At 43.8% G+C, this 18,029-nt stretch overlaps 1 protein-coding gene and 1 long non-coding RNA gene across 3 annotated transcripts in view; one reads left to right on the forward strand and one right to left on the reverse strand.

Annotated features, from left to right (window-relative positions):
• LOC134381952 (uncharacterized) overlaps positions 1-11,679 on the forward strand; it is a 40,267-nt gene extending 28,588 nt beyond the window's left edge. Inside the window, exon 3 of the long non-coding RNA XR_010024036.1 lies at positions 10,809-11,679. This is a non-coding gene — a long non-coding RNA (uncharacterized LOC134381952). The remainder of the gene's footprint in view (positions 1-10,808) is intronic.
• The window catches only part of STN1 (STN1 subunit of CST complex), a 37,747-nt gene continuing 29,176 nt past the window's right edge, over positions 9,459-18,029 (reverse strand). For both annotated transcript variants that reach the window (XM_063101876.1, XM_063101875.1), the window contains exon 10: positions 9,459-10,909. In XM_063101876.1, the coding sequence (XP_062957946.1) occupies positions 10,752-10,909 (158 nt within the window). In that variant the 3' untranslated portion in view covers positions 9,459-10,751. The remainder of the gene's footprint in view (positions 10,910-18,029) is intronic.

Below are 18,029 nucleotides of genomic sequence, written 5' to 3' on the forward strand. Positions count from 1 at the left end.
CCTCTCCCACTCTCCTTCTCCAAATCAGTTACCTACCTATCAGTTCTATTTCATTAATGTCTCCGACATCTGTCTCCCTGCCACTGTCCCAGCTTGGTCCTCCCCATCCTTCCCCTGATTACTGCAGCAGACACCGTCTCTCTGTTCTACCTGCCCCTGATCTTGTGCTCACGCAATGCTCCTCCACTCTGCTGCCAACATATTCTCTCCAAAATGTAAATCTCAGGCCAGCTCTCAGCTTAAATTCCTTTAATGTTACTTAATGCTATTTCCAGAATAAATGTTCCCAGTACTGCCAGAGCTTCTGCATTGTCGAGAGAAGCAGAAATCTGGATTTTTATGTGAATCCCCCATCCCTTTTTTTGTTTGTTTGTTTTTAAAGTTATTACATTTACACATTAAAAAACTTGTAAAACATTTCAATAAGTCTCTCATACATCCCTGGCCCCTACTTCCCTATCTGAAGAAGCTATTACAAGTCCGTTTCTTCTGCAGCCTTTTATACACACATGCAAACACAGATACACACACACACACACACACACACACACACACACACGCACCATCTTTTCTCTTTATACACATGGTAGCCAAGTTTTTAATGTTGATATAAAATTTTGGTTTGCTTTTTAAATTTTTGTTTTCTGTTGGTATAAAATTTTAAAACCCGGAGGGTCAAACAGAACACTTTTGCACCCCTGGGTGGGTGTGAATCACGTGGGCAGGTACCTTATGACCCACTTGATTGGAAGCTCCCTGGAGACAGGAGCTTTGCCCTGGCAGCCTCCCTCTATACCTGGCATGATGCCTTACACCCACTTGGCACTCAATAAGTACAATGCCCTTCCACAGAAACATTTAGTAAGCACCAACTCTGTGCCTAATGCTGAGTCTACCATAGACTACCAGGTGAACTGTGATGTGCGCAACCTCAGAGGGAACACATAGAAGTTAGCTAAGTCTAGTTAAGTCTCGAGCCTCGTGGAAACACAACCGAACTCATCCATCTTCAGGCTCAGAGCCTGCCCATCTCCCATCTTTCTTGATCCCCTGGGGCTACAACACATGGACAGATATAGCAGATCGTTCCTCATTCTTGGGCTCGCCCTAACACGGTGTCTGCTTGTGCTGACGGCCTAACCCTCGGCAGAGTGCTGACACCAGCATTCCCAAGCCAGCCGTCATTCCCGGGAATGGAATTTTCTGTCTCTTGCCCTTCACAAGGGCAAAGCAAGCAGGAACAGGCCAGAGAGCACAGGCACAGAGTCCACTGACTCTTCCTGTGGTGCCGGGCCGGCCGGGCTGGCTGCTGCAATGAGCAAGGCCTTCAAGTGCCTTCATGCTTGGAGAAGACTCATTGCTCAGGTGGTTTTGGAATCTCCCACGTTCGATTCTATTTGCTCACTTGCCTGAATCCTGTGCACAGCCTGATGGGAACGGGGCCCGCGTTCACGGGTCACCTCCCCTACTGCTCATCATGTACCATGGTTGCAGACCAGGGTGACATTTTCAGTTCATGGTAAGGTGGACCCCACTGAGGAAACATAAGAAACTCTTACCACATTTCTCTCCCCATCCTCTGAGGCAGTGATTTCCAATTCTGTTTCTGCATTGATGCAGGACAGGTGGTTTTCGGTAGCAGCACACTCTGTGGGAGGTCATAAGCAATTTCCCTGGAACTGTCCTGTGATGTCATCCCTTTCTCTCCCACTCAAGAGCGCATCCTGGAATGCAAGTGTTGGGGGCAGGCCCTTGTTCTAAGATGCACCTTCAATTTATTCTAATTGAAGTGAGGTATGAACCTTACTCCCCAAACTCAGGTGTGAGAGACTTGTCATATTCCTTTTTTTCTTTGTTTCAAGTTACTTTGGGCTTGGAGCCCTCATCGTCTGGGCTGGTAGGAGAATTACGCTGGTGGTAGTAGGATGGGGAAGGGCCCCCCTTTCCCTGGAATGCATGAAAATCAAGGAGGTTGCATGGTACTTGGAAAATAAGGACAGGCCCACTCCTCCTGAGACCAAGGCCTCTACTGATCCCCAGGGCTCCAGCCTGGGTGTCCCATCAGGGAAGGAGGCTTGTGGCAGATTCCATTCCAAGCTTAGGCATGGGAATCTTGGCTGAAGCTGGGAATCCTAGGCAGAGGCTCTGACCCCCTGAGAGACACCACCTCTCCATAGAAGTCCTGCCATCCTGCCACCTGCCACTAGGCTGTCAGGAAGCACATTCCAGTCTGCATTGCCTGGGGTCCACTAATCTCCAATCTCTCCCCAGGCTCCAGGCTTCCAGAAAACATAAGCCAGGTGGTCTACACACACAACTTCTGCATTCAGCTCCCAAACCAGACCTCCCTGAGGCAAGGCTGGCTTCCTGCTTAGAAGGAATACAGGAACCCCCCCCCCCACATACACACCAATAACTCAATATATTCTCCTGCCACCTAATTTACATTAGAATAAACTAATCATTCACAAATTTCAGAATAGAGCAAAATTCAGCACTTGTGACAAATTACTTGTGTCCACATTGGAGCTTAGGCAACACCACCCACCACCGTTGCTTTGCTAGAAGAGCTGAAAAATAGAAAGATATTCCATCCTTGCCCCTGCTCTACTTCCTCTATGCACTGCTTGTCCTCAGAATAAAAACTAAAGACCCTCCTCCCTGAGGGGCAATTTTTAGCCAAGAAGATTATCAAAAAGGATGTTGTCCAATGACCCAATTAACTGTACCAAAACCAGTCACCGATGAAATGAAATCATCAGCTTATTATAATTAGGCTATGTTGATTAAAATGGAAGCTGCATTGAGACTATTTCTATTGCTGAAACTATCTTCTCGACTTAATTAGCACTTTCTTAAAAATACCCTTAGTTTTTCACATTAATCTGCCTGAGGACAGTGTCACTGAACCAGAGCTGAATGGCGTCTGGTCTATGAGAGGTCTTAGTCAATATGGTGACTGGTTTTATTTATTTATTTATTTTTTAATTTTATTTAATTTTATTTTTTTTTGTCTTTTTCGTGTCCGGTACTCAGGCAGTGAGTGCACCGGCCATTCCTATATAGGATCCGAACCCGCGGCGGAAGCATCGCCGCGCTCCCAGCGCTGCACTCTCCCGAGTGCGCCACGGGCTCAGCCCATGGTGACTGGTTTTAAAAAGATTGCCGCCTTGAAGTGTTATTATACAAGGGTACTTCAAAAAGTTCATGGAAAGATTTGTATTATCTTTTAATTCTATTTTTCCATGAACTTTTTGAAGTATTCCAGTATATTCCATTTGGGCAGGCATATAACCAAGCACTTGAACTAGCAAGCTGGGAATTTGCATGTTTGAGTTCTTCAGGATGTTTATTCCAGCTGTGTATTATAGGACCTCAGGGCGGGCTCTGGGCTGGTTCTGCAGCTGATACCATTGTGAAACAATATTACTGGAAGCAATGAATGGTTACTGTCCAGGGTAGAACCTTGTCTGTCTAGAGGCTTCCATGATGAAGGGATGCTCAATATCACTCATACTAATGAAACACAAATGCAAACACAAAACAGAAATCATTTTTACTTGTCAGATGAACAGCGATTAAAAATATTGATAATACAAAGTGTGCATGAGCTTGTGGGCAAATTTATGAGCAGACTCATAAATCATTGATATGAGTGTACAATGGATCAGTCTTTCCTGCGGGTAATTTGTCAATGCATATTCGAATTTTTTAATGCTTATGTCCCTTCTCCTGGTAGTTCCATTGCTAGAAATTTAACATACGAATATACTTGCAAATGCATGCCAAGAAAAGAAAAAAAATCCAAGGATGTTTCCTGCGGAATTGGTTACAATAGCAACAAACCGGAAAACAAATGTTTCTCAATAGGGGTCTGGCTAAACACATTATAGGACAGCCATACAATGGAATTATGTCACCATTTAAAAGAATGTGGTCGATCCTGCATGCTAAAGTGGACCAAAAAATCCTCCAAAATATAGTCTTTAAAAAAAAGCAATATGCATATAAAACACTGACATTTTTTCTGGAAGGATACATAAATTATTCTTAGCATGGTTATTTAAAAATAATCTTTTTTTTTTTTTTTATAAAAGATGACCGGTAAGGGGATCTCAACCCTTGGCTTGGTGTTGTCAGCACCACGCTCACCCATTGAGCTAACTGGCCATCCCTATATGGGATCTGAACCCGTGGCCTTGGTGTTACCAGCACCGCACTCTCCCGAGTGAGCCACGGGCCGGCCCTATTTAAAAATAATCTTAAAAAGATACATAATACCTCAGAAGTGGTAGACCATTTTCCCCCTTCTTTGTATTATTCAATATTAAAGGTATATATATTTTAAAGAATGATGCTGTACATATGTAAAAGCTGAAAGATGTCTGTGAGAGACTGTATTTTCCAAAATGGCCAGAGCAATATTCCCAGTCCTACATGTCCTTCTAGAATCTTGCTACTCCCCATCAGGACGTGGAGTTTATTCCACTCCTCTTGAAACGGGGAGGGACTTTGTGGCAGCCTCAACAATTAGAATGCCATGGAAGTGACACTGTGTGGCTTCTAGGGCTACACACAAAATGGCCATATGGCTTCCAGCTGGCTCCTGCTCCCTTTTTGGATGTCTGTCCTAGAGACCCAGTTACTATGCTGTGGGGAATCCTAACCTAGCCCAAGGTGCAGTGGTTTTGAGTATATTCAGAGTTGTGCAAACTTCACCATTATCAAATTCCAGAACATGTCCATCACCCCAAAAAGAAACCCTGCACTACCTAATCCCCTCCTTCCCCATGCCTGGCAACTACTCATCTACTTTTTGACTCTAGGATTTACCTGTTTTCTGGACATTTCATATAAATATCTTTTCTTACTTTTTTTTTTTTTTGGTGGCTGGGCAGTATAGGGATCAAATCCTGGACCTTAGTGTTAGACATTTCCTATAAATGGGATCACACAATATGTGACGTTTTGTGTCTGGCTTCTTGCACTTAGCATAATGTCTTCAAGGTTCATTGTGCTGTAGCATGTCAGCACTTCAATCCTTTTCATGGCTGAATAATATTCCATTGTACAGACATCCCTCTTTTTGTTTATCCATTCATCAGTTGATGGGCATTTGGGTTGTTTCCCCCTTTTTTATTAGAAATAACTCTACTATAAGCATTCATGTACAAGTTTTTGTGTTGACGGATGTTGCCAACTCTCTTGGGGTCAAGTACTTTTAAATCACCTAAATATTAAATAATAAATAATACATAATAATTAAATGATACTGAATAATAAATAATACATAATTAAAATAATTCTTATTCATTAAAGAAGTTTCCCTAAGAGTAGAAACCTGCTCATTCATAGTAATTGAGATTTAATAAGGACCACTGGGTAGACCTAAAGTTATAAAATGGCACTATCTCAAACCCAGATTTTTCACTAATTCACAAAGCCCCTTTATTTACCAAACCAGTCTGAATTAATGAGACACCACTTTACTGTCTCTGTCTAAAAACAAACTAGGGCTATTATGTGGTCTTCAAAATTCCTTTATGTTCCAAAATGAAAACCTACCATTTTAACTTGACACATTGGGAGGGTCTTGAGCCTCTTCAGGAATTTGGGGTTTGGTTTAGAATTCTTGTTAAGTACAGAGTCTTGTGCTGTGCTGGGACTCACCTGTTTGGGTTTACTTAATAAGTACATACAGCAGAGGTTAACAGATAATAGACGGAAAAAGTTCAATAAAAATAAAAATAGGCTGAATTTTTAAAAAAATCTGGATTACATGAAAAGCCACTTATGTGGCTTTGGGCTCATATTTAGCATCTCCCTCCATTCAATATTATGCAAATAAGAACTCTATTGCAAGGTTCTTTCCGTAGACAGCATCTCCCCTCAGGAGGGCCCAGCTTTTCCCCCAGCACCTTCTGCTGGTATCTGCAGAAAGCCTCATCACAGTCTTTCTAGTTTGTCTGTATGCTTCATGTAAATTTAGTAAGGAAACAGGAGGTGCTTCTTCGGGGCAATTGCTGTGGAGGCCAGTTGTGGAGAAGAAACCTCACTAATGAGAAAGTGTAGATGTTTTCGCCAATGGAAAATTACAAGTTTGCTTGGTTTCGATCCTTGGCATCAAGTCCCAGGCTCCTCATCATTGAACAGACTGCTTTCCACTTGGCTTTCTCCCGGCCAGTGTCCTGGCACACCCTCAGAGGGGAGAATAATTAGAAAGCAGTCTCTCACAGAGAGGAGGAGCACTGGCAGCCTACCGGATGGGGATAATCATGGCTCTTCAAACAAACCCTTGACCAGACAGTAGCACTCTGTCTGCTTGCCTTGTGTGTGGGGTTCACACCTCCCGAAACATGTGTACACCAAGAGAGCTGGAGAAAGTGTGCTCAGTTTCCCTCCTTTGTGGGGAGCCCTCTGGCTGGTCTTCAGTACAAGAGCAGTGACCTAACTGTAGTCTGCCCCAGGGGGTTTTCCAAGAAGCCTCCCTTATCTTCTCAGAGATTTTATGTTTCTGTGGAGGAAAGAGGTTTGTCTCATTCTTGGTTTACTCATGATTCAGGTTATGTGAATGTGTGTGTGTGTGGGGGGGGAGTGAGAAACAGCTTTACTACTTTTATAGAAGTGACACTTGCTAATTGTAAAAATGCCAAAGTATAGATATGTAGTTTAAAAAGCATCTGACATCTCACCTTTCCAAGGTCCTAAGTATATCACTCTGGTGAGCATTTCTAGTAATCTTTGTTTTATGTATATAATTATTCATCCAGCTTTTCTCAAATATATTTGTGAGCATGGTGTTAATCTATATTCATCCAGAAGCCACCTTTGAGATAAAGACTGGAGAGCAAGAAATTCATCTGGGAGGTGCAGCAAACAGTAATGGGGAGCAGGGAAGTAAGACAGGGAGGGTAAGGCTGGTGGCTATCAAGTTCACAGCTGCTGTACTATTGGGGACCGGGGCGGTAAGACTTGGAGGTTACGGCTGGTGATTATTAAGTTTGCTGCTTTGGAAGGTAGATGGCGCTTAATCCCATAGAGAAATTATACACAGAGAAATAATGCACAGGGAAGCAGTGTAGAACATGTGCCATAGCAGCATCTCACCTGGAGGCCGAGGGAGCAAGAGTATTTATGCCCAAGGTGCCACTGGTTGAAGCTGCTCCCAGGGGCTGTTAATCCTGAGCATTTCCAGCCTGAACAGCTTTCCAAGACACTGGAGAATGCCCCCAGAAAGGGGGCACACAAGTGGCGCTGCTTAAAAGATGTGCCAGGCACTGTTCTATGTGCTGGGGACACAGAGGGAAACAAACCAGAGAGAATCTGCCCTCGTGGAGCATCCTTTCTAACAGGGAGACAGATAATAGTAAGAAACACATGGGGATGTGTTAGGCAGTAACAAGCACTGCAGAGAAGAATGAAGGTGGGAAGGAGCTCTGGGAAGAAGAGAGAAGGGGTTGGGCACAGTCACCAAGAGGAAGGAGGGCAGGCCTCACTGAGGTGATATTCAAATAAAGACCCGAAAGAAGAGGGCACACATCGTATGGTTATCTCAGCGAAGAACATTCCAGGGAGAAGAAATAGCAAGGCCAAGAGCACTAAGGCAAGAACGTGCCTGGATGTGTGAGCAGCGGCAGAGCAGGTGAGGAGGGGATGGCAGAGGGGTGCTAGGCAGAGCAGAACCTTGCTGACCACTGTGCTGCTCAGGCTCCTGCCTGGAGTGAGAACCAACCCCGGGACAGTAGATCACATCAGGATGGCTGCAGCTGCTGTGCTGAGAATGTCCTGGAGAGGGGCCAGGTGGACGCAGGAGCAGTCAGGAGGGGACTTCAATGCCCCATGTAGTAGGAGTGGAGCAGTGAGAAGCAGTTAGATTCTAGAAATATTTTGAAGGTAGAGCCAAGATGATATGTAGATAGATTTATGTGGGGTGTGAGAGAGAGAAGTCTATGAATTTGGCCTAAGCAACTGGAAAATGGCTGCCTTTTCCTGAATCAAGGAAAAATTTTAGATGGAGCAAGTTTGGGGTCAGGTGATTGGGAGCCTGGCTTTGGGCATACTGTCTGTTAGACACTTAAGTGGAGACCTCAGTAGGAAGTTGGATTTAGGGGTCTGAAGTTCAAGGGAGAGGCCCAACCTGGATATCAATTGGGGTTTGACAACATACAGAGGGTATGACCCACAAGGCTGTTTGAGACACCCAACAGAGCAAGCCAGATACAACAGAGGTCTAGGACTAGAACTGAGCCCTGAGCCCTCAGGGAGACTAAGGACCTAAGCAAGGGAGACTGAAAAGGAGCAGCCAGAGAGTGCAGTGTCCTGAAAGCCAGGTGCAGAAAGTATCTCTAGGAGGAGGAAGTAGTCAACTGTATGTATGTGTATACGTGTGCTACATTCACAAATACACTCATGCAGAAACACACTCTGCATGGATATATACACACACACGGAATTTTAGATCAGTAGTATTATACTATATAAACCCATCTCAAACTTGATTTTCTTCCCACTAAATCTACTGGGAATAGTGCTCCATGGCAATACTGTCTGTCTGCTCCATCATTTTAGTAGCTGCACAGTATTTCAATGTGTACATAGACCATAATTAACTTTTACCCCAATAAGTATTTTCCCCAATTACAGAATTCTAGAGCACAGTCACGGGCATCTTGTGCATTCATCCTTTCACACCTGTCTGGTCATCTCCTCAAGATAAACCCCACGTGGTGGAATTGCTGTGTGCAAGGATATGCCTTTTTACATTCTGATTCTGGACTCCTTCCTGAGCAGCCCCACTAATCAAAGATGTATCCAAAGGAAAAAAAAAAAAAGATGTAGACCCTACTCCACAGGGACCCGTCTGAACACAGGGAAGACACAGGGCAGCCACCTGCATAGTCACTGTTAGAAATCAGCAAGGTTTGAGTGAAGTCAGAAAAGCCAATGACAAGAAGCAATCTACTGGTAGCGGCTCAGCCTGACACATCAAGCTATAGCTACTTCTGAGTGTAAAGCCCATTCCATGTCCACAGACAGCAGAGCAGCTCTCCAGGCCTGCAGAATCTCCAGCTGGGCCACCAAGAGTTCATTACGTCAAGAGCAAAAGCAGCAGACGAAGGCATATGTGCCTTCTGCGAAATGACTGTAATTAATTCCAAATCTTTCTCCATGCTTGATTTTTGCTGGCTGGATTTGTCATTTCGCTGTTAGAACAAGCCTATTGCATACCTCAGATGTTTTTCCTTTACCTTGTCATTCCGAACAAAAGCATGACTCCATCACCTGTCTGGGCGCATACCGAGTCTTGTCTGGATGGTGTCAGCACGTTCTGCACACTCAGCAGCAACCTTGAAAATAACATCTACCGCCTGCCAGGCATCTGGCTGACAGCCTCCACGATCTTTAGGGGCATTGAAGGACAATGTATTTAGTCATGCACCTCTGTAAGTTCAGGGAAATGTAGAGACACCTTCCAATTCAGAATGAAAATAAGGAAAAAATGACAACCACAGAGCCACACCTTGGATCCCTGTTTATTACCATCTCTGGGTGAGTCTATAAACATCAGCCCAGGCTTCTGGCCCCACTGCTGGTGCTTGAGCCACAGAAACCGTAGGCAGCACACTCATCGGGGGAGAACTACTCCCCTAAACCAGTTCTTAACTGTCAAGAGTGGCCCAGAGGAATGCATCATCTGATGGTCTGAAGTTTTAACAAGCTTTAGATTGTGTGGCCTTCAATCAGTCATTGTACAGAAGTTGAAAGAAATTTACTACACATATTTGGAACTCTTCAAGTTTAATGCTGCTGAAATTCTATCAAGAAACAAGGAACATTACGAAGGATGACTGACAAAAGACATGAATAAAGCTTCCAGAGGCCCCTGACTGAGGCCTGAGGGATTGTGAGGGCCTTGAGGGTAGGTGGCCATTGTGAACTCATTTTTTATGTAAAACAAAACAAAACAAAATTATTGATGCTGTTTTGAAGTATACTGTTTTTTTTGTTTTGTTTTGTTTTTATTTCAAGGCATATGTTCTACTAACAAAAGCTTAGGTGTTTCTATCAACAATTCAACCTGGTATTTGTTTCTGAAAACCAGTTGAAAGGAAGAGGAAAAGAAATATATAAAAATAAAAAGCATTTTCAAAAATGATCTGTATAAAATTAATAACAGAACCTGATAAAGACATTAGAAGACAAGAAAATGACACACTAATATCTCTCATGAATACAGATGCTGGTGTTTATGCCCTTCTGTATCCCCTCTCCCTTGAGTACAGGTGGGAACTGTGACTTGCTTCTAACCAATAAAATGAGGCAAAGGTGGGAGAAAAAAAAAAAAAACCTGTGTGTCCTTACCCTATGCTTTCACCTTCTGCAGTGCATGGGCCTTTACCCTGTGATGTCCCTCCACCACGACAGCATTAAACCACCAACACTGTTTCCTCCCCCTTCTGCTCTGTAAGTGATGCCCAGTCCAGCCAAGAGGTCAACAGGCAGGGCTTTCTTGTATGTTGTGGCTGAGCTCAAAGTCACTGTATCCCAAGGATACAGTGGGTGGAAGGTAGCCAACATGATTTATGCCAGATCCCATTGTCCGAACGACCATATTTTAAAGTTTATTATGAGGTTACTGCCTCCAGACATATAAGCCCCCTCATGGTGTTTACAATGAGAGCCTGGGGGTGAACACCACCTCGTCTCTCTCCTCCTCAGCTGGACCTCCCATGCTGTCTGTGGGCCTCTGCTCAGAATGCCATGTAGTAGTGCTCCATGGTGCTGACGATGTCACTCTGGTCCTCCAGGAGCTCCAGCACCTGCTGCAGCACAGCCTCACTCAGGCCGGGGAAGACGTTCAGACGAGCACAGGCCAAGATGTGCAGGAAGTGGCAACCCTTCTCCACATCTGCAGGAAAAAGGCAGGTGGTTAAGCGCAGACACAACTGTCAGAGCCGCCTCCGTCCACCCCCTCTGCAGACCTCCTGAATCAGCACCTGCATTTTGACAAGTTCCCCAGATGATTATCACACACATTAAGTTTGAGATGTACCTGTCTAGATTATCACAAAAACAAAACAAAAAACCTGTTCTCAGGCCCTCTATGTCACCACAGTGACGCGGACCCACTGCTTAGGGTCTCTGACCTTCAACCTTCAACGATTCCCAATCAGTGATTTTATATGCATAACTGAATGGAGTTTTAGAGCTTGATCAATGTTTTTCTCCAGTGCAATTTCATGTACAAGTGCATGTATTCAGTGCTAAACCTCTGGCTTCCCAGATGGCCCCCTCTGGAGGCTCACAGCAGAGCCAGTTTGCAGTGGCCTCCACACTCTGCCTCCAGTGTCCTGATGTGATGGGGCTGCCATAGCAAGAAGCGTTCCTACCTTTACCTGTTCTCATTTTTCTCTGCTGGCTCCCAACAAGCCTTGTCTGTGACAGCTGTGTTCTAGTAACCTCTTACCCTCTACCCCAAACTAAGACCACTTGGTATACAATGATAAAAGTTGAGGGTTAGTAACTCCTTTCCTAGTTGAAATCAATGATTTAGAGCAGTGGTATTCATGCTGAGGGTGGTGACCATTAGGGAATCATGATATCAATTTTCATGGGTTGTAATTAGCATTCTTTTTCTTACCAAACAGACTAAAATAGACTAGAATAGAAAATTACAGAATGCACTGCATTATAATTAAGATAAGTATCACTTTGTGAAACTTTATTTCATATATATATATATATATATATATATATATATATATATATCTTATGCATTAGAATTATATAATTTATTGGGTCATGATGTAAAATGTATTTCTAATTCTGAGTCAAAGTCAAACATTACTAAACAGACCCTCCCCAATCTTCACACTTTAAAGCTCCATGGTCGGAACAGCTTGGATTCAAAATCTGGCACTACATACACTTCTAGTCACTAAGCAACTTCAGGCAAGTTCATTGATCTCTTTGAGCTCCAATTTTAATACATATTAACAGATCAAAATGTTTGAAAACTTTGAGGCGGAATTTCTTTCAGAAATTGTCCAGATTTACATCTCTGTTTCTTCTAGTCCATTTTGTACCATCCCCACATTAAGGCAATTGGATTCTTACTCTAAGCCTGCATTAAATTTGCCTCAGAAAAGATTTCTCTTAGCTCCCAGTCAAGATGGTGGAATAGATGGTTCCCAGCATCACTCTCTTCCACAAATCAACCAATTTACAACTATAAAAAAGCAAGCTGGGGCTGCTAGAGCTCAGGGGAAGAGGAGGAGAGACGTACAGAGTTCATGAAGGCAGGAGAAGCCACGATGAGAGAAAGAAAAAACTGCTCTGACAATTTTGAGCCCCGGACACTTTAAGGCTGGCCCTGCTGAGTGCACAGAGCAGGAGCTGGCAAAAGCCACAGCTGTGCCCTTTGGATGGAGTTGCTTGGAGGCTGCAGGGGAGAAGAGGGCCTTTGTGGCCCCCAGGCCAGGAAGACCACTAACAGGGTTCCCGTGGACCCACACAGGAGCAAGGAGCCACAACAACTAGAAAAAGGAGCCACTCAGAGGCTGGTGAGTCATGGCAAGGGACCGGCACAGGGCCCTTCCCATGGGAAGTGTTCGCAGCATGGGTGGTGAGGGAGACGGGCCCATCGGGGGATAGTGGGGCACAGCAAGGACAGCTGATCTGCCCCCTAATCAGCGTAGGAGCACTCAGTGTAGACTGATCAGGAATACAGAACTGCAGGGGGTGCAGTTTACTGAAAAGACTCAGGCCAGACCAGAGTTTCTGTACAACCCAGGTGCACTGGATCTCATGAGACTCAGAAGCACCTATAAAGTGAACCATTAAAACCCGAGCTGCAGAAAAAGCCTTCCCCAGGGAATCAGCAGCAAAGCAGCAATTTAGCTCAACCACAGAGCTCAAGTACTGGTCCCCACAGGAAGTCCCCCCATTTTAGAAGTAAGCAAAGGACAACAAATTAGTTCCAGTGCAGAATTTAAATGGTGAGGACAGCAAATAATCCAACACAGAGATGAAAGAAAAAACAAAGTACCCACAACCAGAGAAAAAGTTTGATATTAACTAGTAATGGTCTCTCATCACCAAAGAAAACGTATAAAACCTGAAAGGACTAGAAGCCACCTGGGCTACCAAGACAGGGAGGGGGAGGGGGAGGGGCCTCAGCCATGACCCTGACACCTGCAACCAACCAGTGATGACCACCCAGCTGCTGCAGGAAGCACCCTGGGCTCTCACAAGCTGGGGTGGTAGGGGGCCAAGGGCCTTGGCTGCACCCCCCCCAACACCCACAACCAGCCCAGTAATGACCACCAAGCTGCTGCAGGAAGCACCCTGGGCTCTCACAAGCTAGGGAGGTAGGGGGCTGAGGGCCTTGACCGCACCCCCCCAACACCCACAACCAGCCCAGTAATGACCACCAAGCTGCTGCAGGAAGTGCTCCAGGCTCCCGAGTTGGGGTGGGTGTGGGGGGTGGCAAGGGCTTCAGCCATACCGTTCTGATATCTACACCCAGCCAGCAATGACCAAGCCACTGCTGGAAGACCCCTGGTCTCCCATGCAGGAATGAGGAATGTCATCGGCCTTCTTCTCCCACCCTATTTCCTTCCCCCTTCCCATCTCCCTCTCCCCTTCCCCGCAACTGCTCTGCAACAACATCACAGAACGTAAAAAAAATAATAATAATAATAACAAATAAATAAACTTAAAAAAAAAAAAAGCTCCACGGTTGGGCTAGACATGGTCTCTCACCACTGTATACCCAGCACCTGGCACACAAAAGCTGCTCCACATAGTCACCGAATGTTGTTTTCAGATGGAAACACACAGTCACTGAATGTTGTTTTCAGATAGAAAAAATGCTTCGGGCTCCAGGAAACTGCTTGAACGAGGTATTGCAGTGTTGAGCAAAGCAGGGTTTTACGCACCTTTGTAGCCCTGGGCAAGTCACGGCATCCCTAAGCCTCAGCTTTCTCACCTATGAAGAGGGTCACTGGGGAGGGGGACCACCTCTGAGGTCTTTTCCAGCTCTGAGCTTGAGAGACTGGTCCTGGGCTAACAAAGATTTGCTAAACTCTGACCTCTAGTGGCTGCATCAACGCATTACTCCTCCCGGCTGGGGTTACTGGTCTCCACATTTCCAGGCTGCTGCTTCAACATTTACTCAGTAAAGATTTCCTGAACACCTACTAGGTGTGCAGTGCTGAGCAAGTAGGAGCAAGTAGAACGTGGTGGACGGACAGCTGACACTGGAGTCCACCAGACCTGAATTCAAGTCTTGGCTCTATGACCGGGGCAAAGTGGCTCCTGAGAATAAAACAACCTACTTCACAGGGTGGCTGGGTAGATGAAAGGGGACTTGTGGTAGGTGCTTCTTACAGGTGAATTACTATGATTCTATCACCTCATCCATAAATCAAGATGATGCACATAACCTAGTCCCTGCTCTAAAGAAGCTTCAGTCCTTCCCAAGAAGAAAAGACTCATAATCAGTTAAAGCTAAATAGCAAGGGATGGCAGGATGGGGTTGATGACAGAGGATGGCTGGAGAAGGACTCCAACCAAGCCAGGCCCACACCCTGCAGAGAGGGAGCACCAGGAGCTTTCAGCTGGCTGGCACAGAGATCGAACCCTGGACCTTGGTGTTACCAGTACCATGCTCTAACCAGCTGAGCTAACCAACCAGCCCCTACTCAGCTTTTAACCTTAGTTTTTGTAAGACATGGCTGCTTGGGCTCAAGGCTCGAGATGACTGACAGGTCTACATGGGGCCCTAAGCAGCGATGGTGACTGTCCCGCAGGCCTAAAATACTTCTGCAGGAAGGCTGGTCTGCTATCTGAGGGTTGTGTGGTGGGGCTGTTCAAAAAATGACCTTCCAGTCACATGGGGAAATAAGCTTAGATTCTTCTTTATATGAGAAATTATTAGAAAATAGTCAAAGTAATAAAAGCCAGCAAGCAGTTCCCCAGAGGTTAGAACATATCGTTTGACTCTTCATAGGACAAACCCACAAGGTGAAGCAGACTTTTCTGAAAGGTGTTTACCTGGCAGACACTTATCCTACAATGCATCTCAAAGCCCAATGATTACTGTGCCTTACGTTCTTCTAAGTGCTCCTCATCTGATACCATACCTCCACCAGAAACCAAAAATAGCTTTCTAAATAGATATTCTAAAGACCAAAATCATATTAAGATAAATTTCAGATATACCTACTTAACTATAAAAGGTTAAGAAATCATTCTAACAGTCTTTCTAAAAGATTGTAATAAGTTTTAAAAAATCACTCCAATATAAGAAGTATTATATGGTATTTCACAAAACACTGTTTCCACAAAAAACCGTTGTACAACCCAATGCATAGAATGAGTCTGAGCTTGATATATCATCAGCTTTTCAAAAAGCTCACATGTACAGTAATCATCTAGTGAGATGCTGCCGTTTTAGAACTCACCGAATGTTATTCTTAGGTGTGAAAATGATGTGATCATTATATAGGAGAATGTCCCTATGCTTAGAAAATGCATGCTAATTTTTTTTTTTTTTTAGTGAATCTAGGTGAAGGGTATATGGGTGTTTATTGTACCAGTCTTAATTTTTCTATAGATTGGAGTATTTTCATAATAAAAAGTTGGGGATAAAAACACACCTTCAATGTAGACCTCTTTCTTTTTGGATAATTTACCATTGTTGTACCCCTACTTAAAGCAAAAATCAAGACTTTTTAAACTTTAGCCCAACAATAATAGAGCAAAATCCACAGAGATGCTATCTCAAACTGTTCCTTCCATATCAATACTATAAACCTAGCAGAGAGTGAGCCTTCAGGACTCCAGGCTAGAGAGGTAAGGGTTATCACCTGGAGCTTCATTTTTATTTAACTCTTTTGTAGCCCTAAGTATATGCTGAGTACTCTTCCAACAGCTTTGTAAACACCAACTCATTTGCTTCTCATAACAACCCATGATATAGACACTATTATTGCTATGGATTAAATGTATCCCCCAAAAGTTCATGTATTGGAAACCTGATTTCCATTATATGTACTATTGCCAGATGACCTCTAGAAGCCAATGTTAGATTTAAAATACAAGGTATGGAACAATGTGTTTTGTGTGCTAACCTTCACTTGTGTTTTTTAAAAAGGACAAAATATGTTTTTCAGTGCATATAACATCTCTAGAAGGATATACAAGAAATAGTATAATGAATATAGTAGAATGAAACTACACCTGTACCTCTAACCATATACTAAAATCAACTAAAAATGGATTAAAGAATTAAATATACATTCTGAAACAATAAAACTCCTTAAAGAAAACATAGGGGAAACACTCCAGGAAGTAGGATTGAGTACAGACTTTATGAATACAACCCTAAAAGCACAGGCAACCAAAGGAAAAATAAACAAATGGGATTATATCAAACTAAAAAGCTTCTGGGCCGAGCCCGTGGCGCACTCGGGAGAGTGCGGCGCTGGGAGTGCAGCGACGCTCCCGCTCCCGCCGCGGGTTCGGATCCTATATAGGAATGGCTGGTGCACTCACTGGCTGAGTGCCGGTCACGAAAAAGACAAAAAAAAAAAAGACAAAAAAAAAAAAACAAAAAAAAAACTAAAAAGCTTCTGCACAGCAAAAGAAACAATTAACAGAGCAAAAAGACAACCAATAGAGTGGGAGAAAATATTTGCAAAACATACATCTGACAAAGGATTAATAACCAGAATATACAAGGAACTCAAACAACTTAACAGCCAAAAAAAAAAAAAAAAAAGCAACCCAATTAAAAAATGGACAAAGGAGCTAAACGGGCATTTCTAAAGGAAGATATACAAGTGGCCAACAGACACATGAAAAAATGCTCAACATCACTCAGCATTTGGGAAATGCAAATCAAAACCACTTTGAGATACCATCTCACTCCAGTTAGGATGGCTAATATCCAAAAGACTGAGAATGACAAATGCTGGCGAGGATGTGGAAAAAAAGGAACTCTCCAACACTGTTGGTGAGACTGCAAAATGATACAGCCTCTATGGAAAATGGTATGGAGGGTCCTCTACCCTATGAGCCAGCTATTCCAGTGCTGGGCATGTACCCTAAGGAATGGAAATCATTATGTCGAAGGGATGCCTGCACTCCCATGTTTACTGCAGCACTATTTACAATAGCCAAGAGTTGGAACCAGTCCAAATGTCCATCATCAGATAAATGGATAAGAAAAATGTGATACATGTACACAGTGGAATACTTACTCTGCTATAAAAAAAAGTGAAATACTACCATTCGCAGCAACATGGATGGACTTAGAGAAAATTAAGTGAAATAAGCCAGGCACAGAAAGAGAAATACCACATGTTCTCACTCATTTGTAGGAACTAATAAAAAAAATAAAATAAATATATACAAACAAACAGGAGGAAAAAAAAAAAGACACAACAATTCCTTGAACTTGTTAAGACAAGTGAACAGATATGATGTTGATGGGGGACAGGGGCAGAGGGAGGGAGGATAAGGAGGAATTGGTAAAGGGGACATGAAAATCAACTACATTGTATACTGATAAAAATAAAAAAGAAACTAGTAACAACCACTGTCTTTGGAGAGTGGAACACAGAGGCTAAGGCTCAGCGCTGGAAGGGAATCAGACAGTTCTGTGTGTATTTTTGCACTATCTCATGTTTTTAAAATGTGCATATCTTAGTGTTCAGAATAATGTTTTAATGCCACAGTTTATGGCATTGTGGAGAGGAATGGTCCCAGCAGATTACAAGACAGTCCCGATGAGGTCTTTTATGGGCATTCTCAGTTACTCAGGCTCCAGAATTCAGCTCCTGGGAGTTTATTAGTGCCAGGACATTGGCTTGTGGCTTTTAGAAGTTTGCCTTTACAGCATGAGTGGCACAGCCTGTCCACCTTTACACAGATACTCATGGAAGCAGGAGCTGGCCTGTGAGTGGATATAAAACCTGCCACCTGTACCTCCCCCTTCAGGTCACTGAGGCTGTTAGGGGCTC

The sequence above is a fragment of the Cynocephalus volans genome, chromosome 7 (assembly GCF_027409185.1).
Source record: "Cynocephalus volans isolate mCynVol1 chromosome 7, mCynVol1.pri, whole genome shotgun sequence".
NCBI lineage: Eukaryota > Metazoa > Chordata > Mammalia > Dermoptera > Cynocephalidae > Cynocephalus > Cynocephalus volans.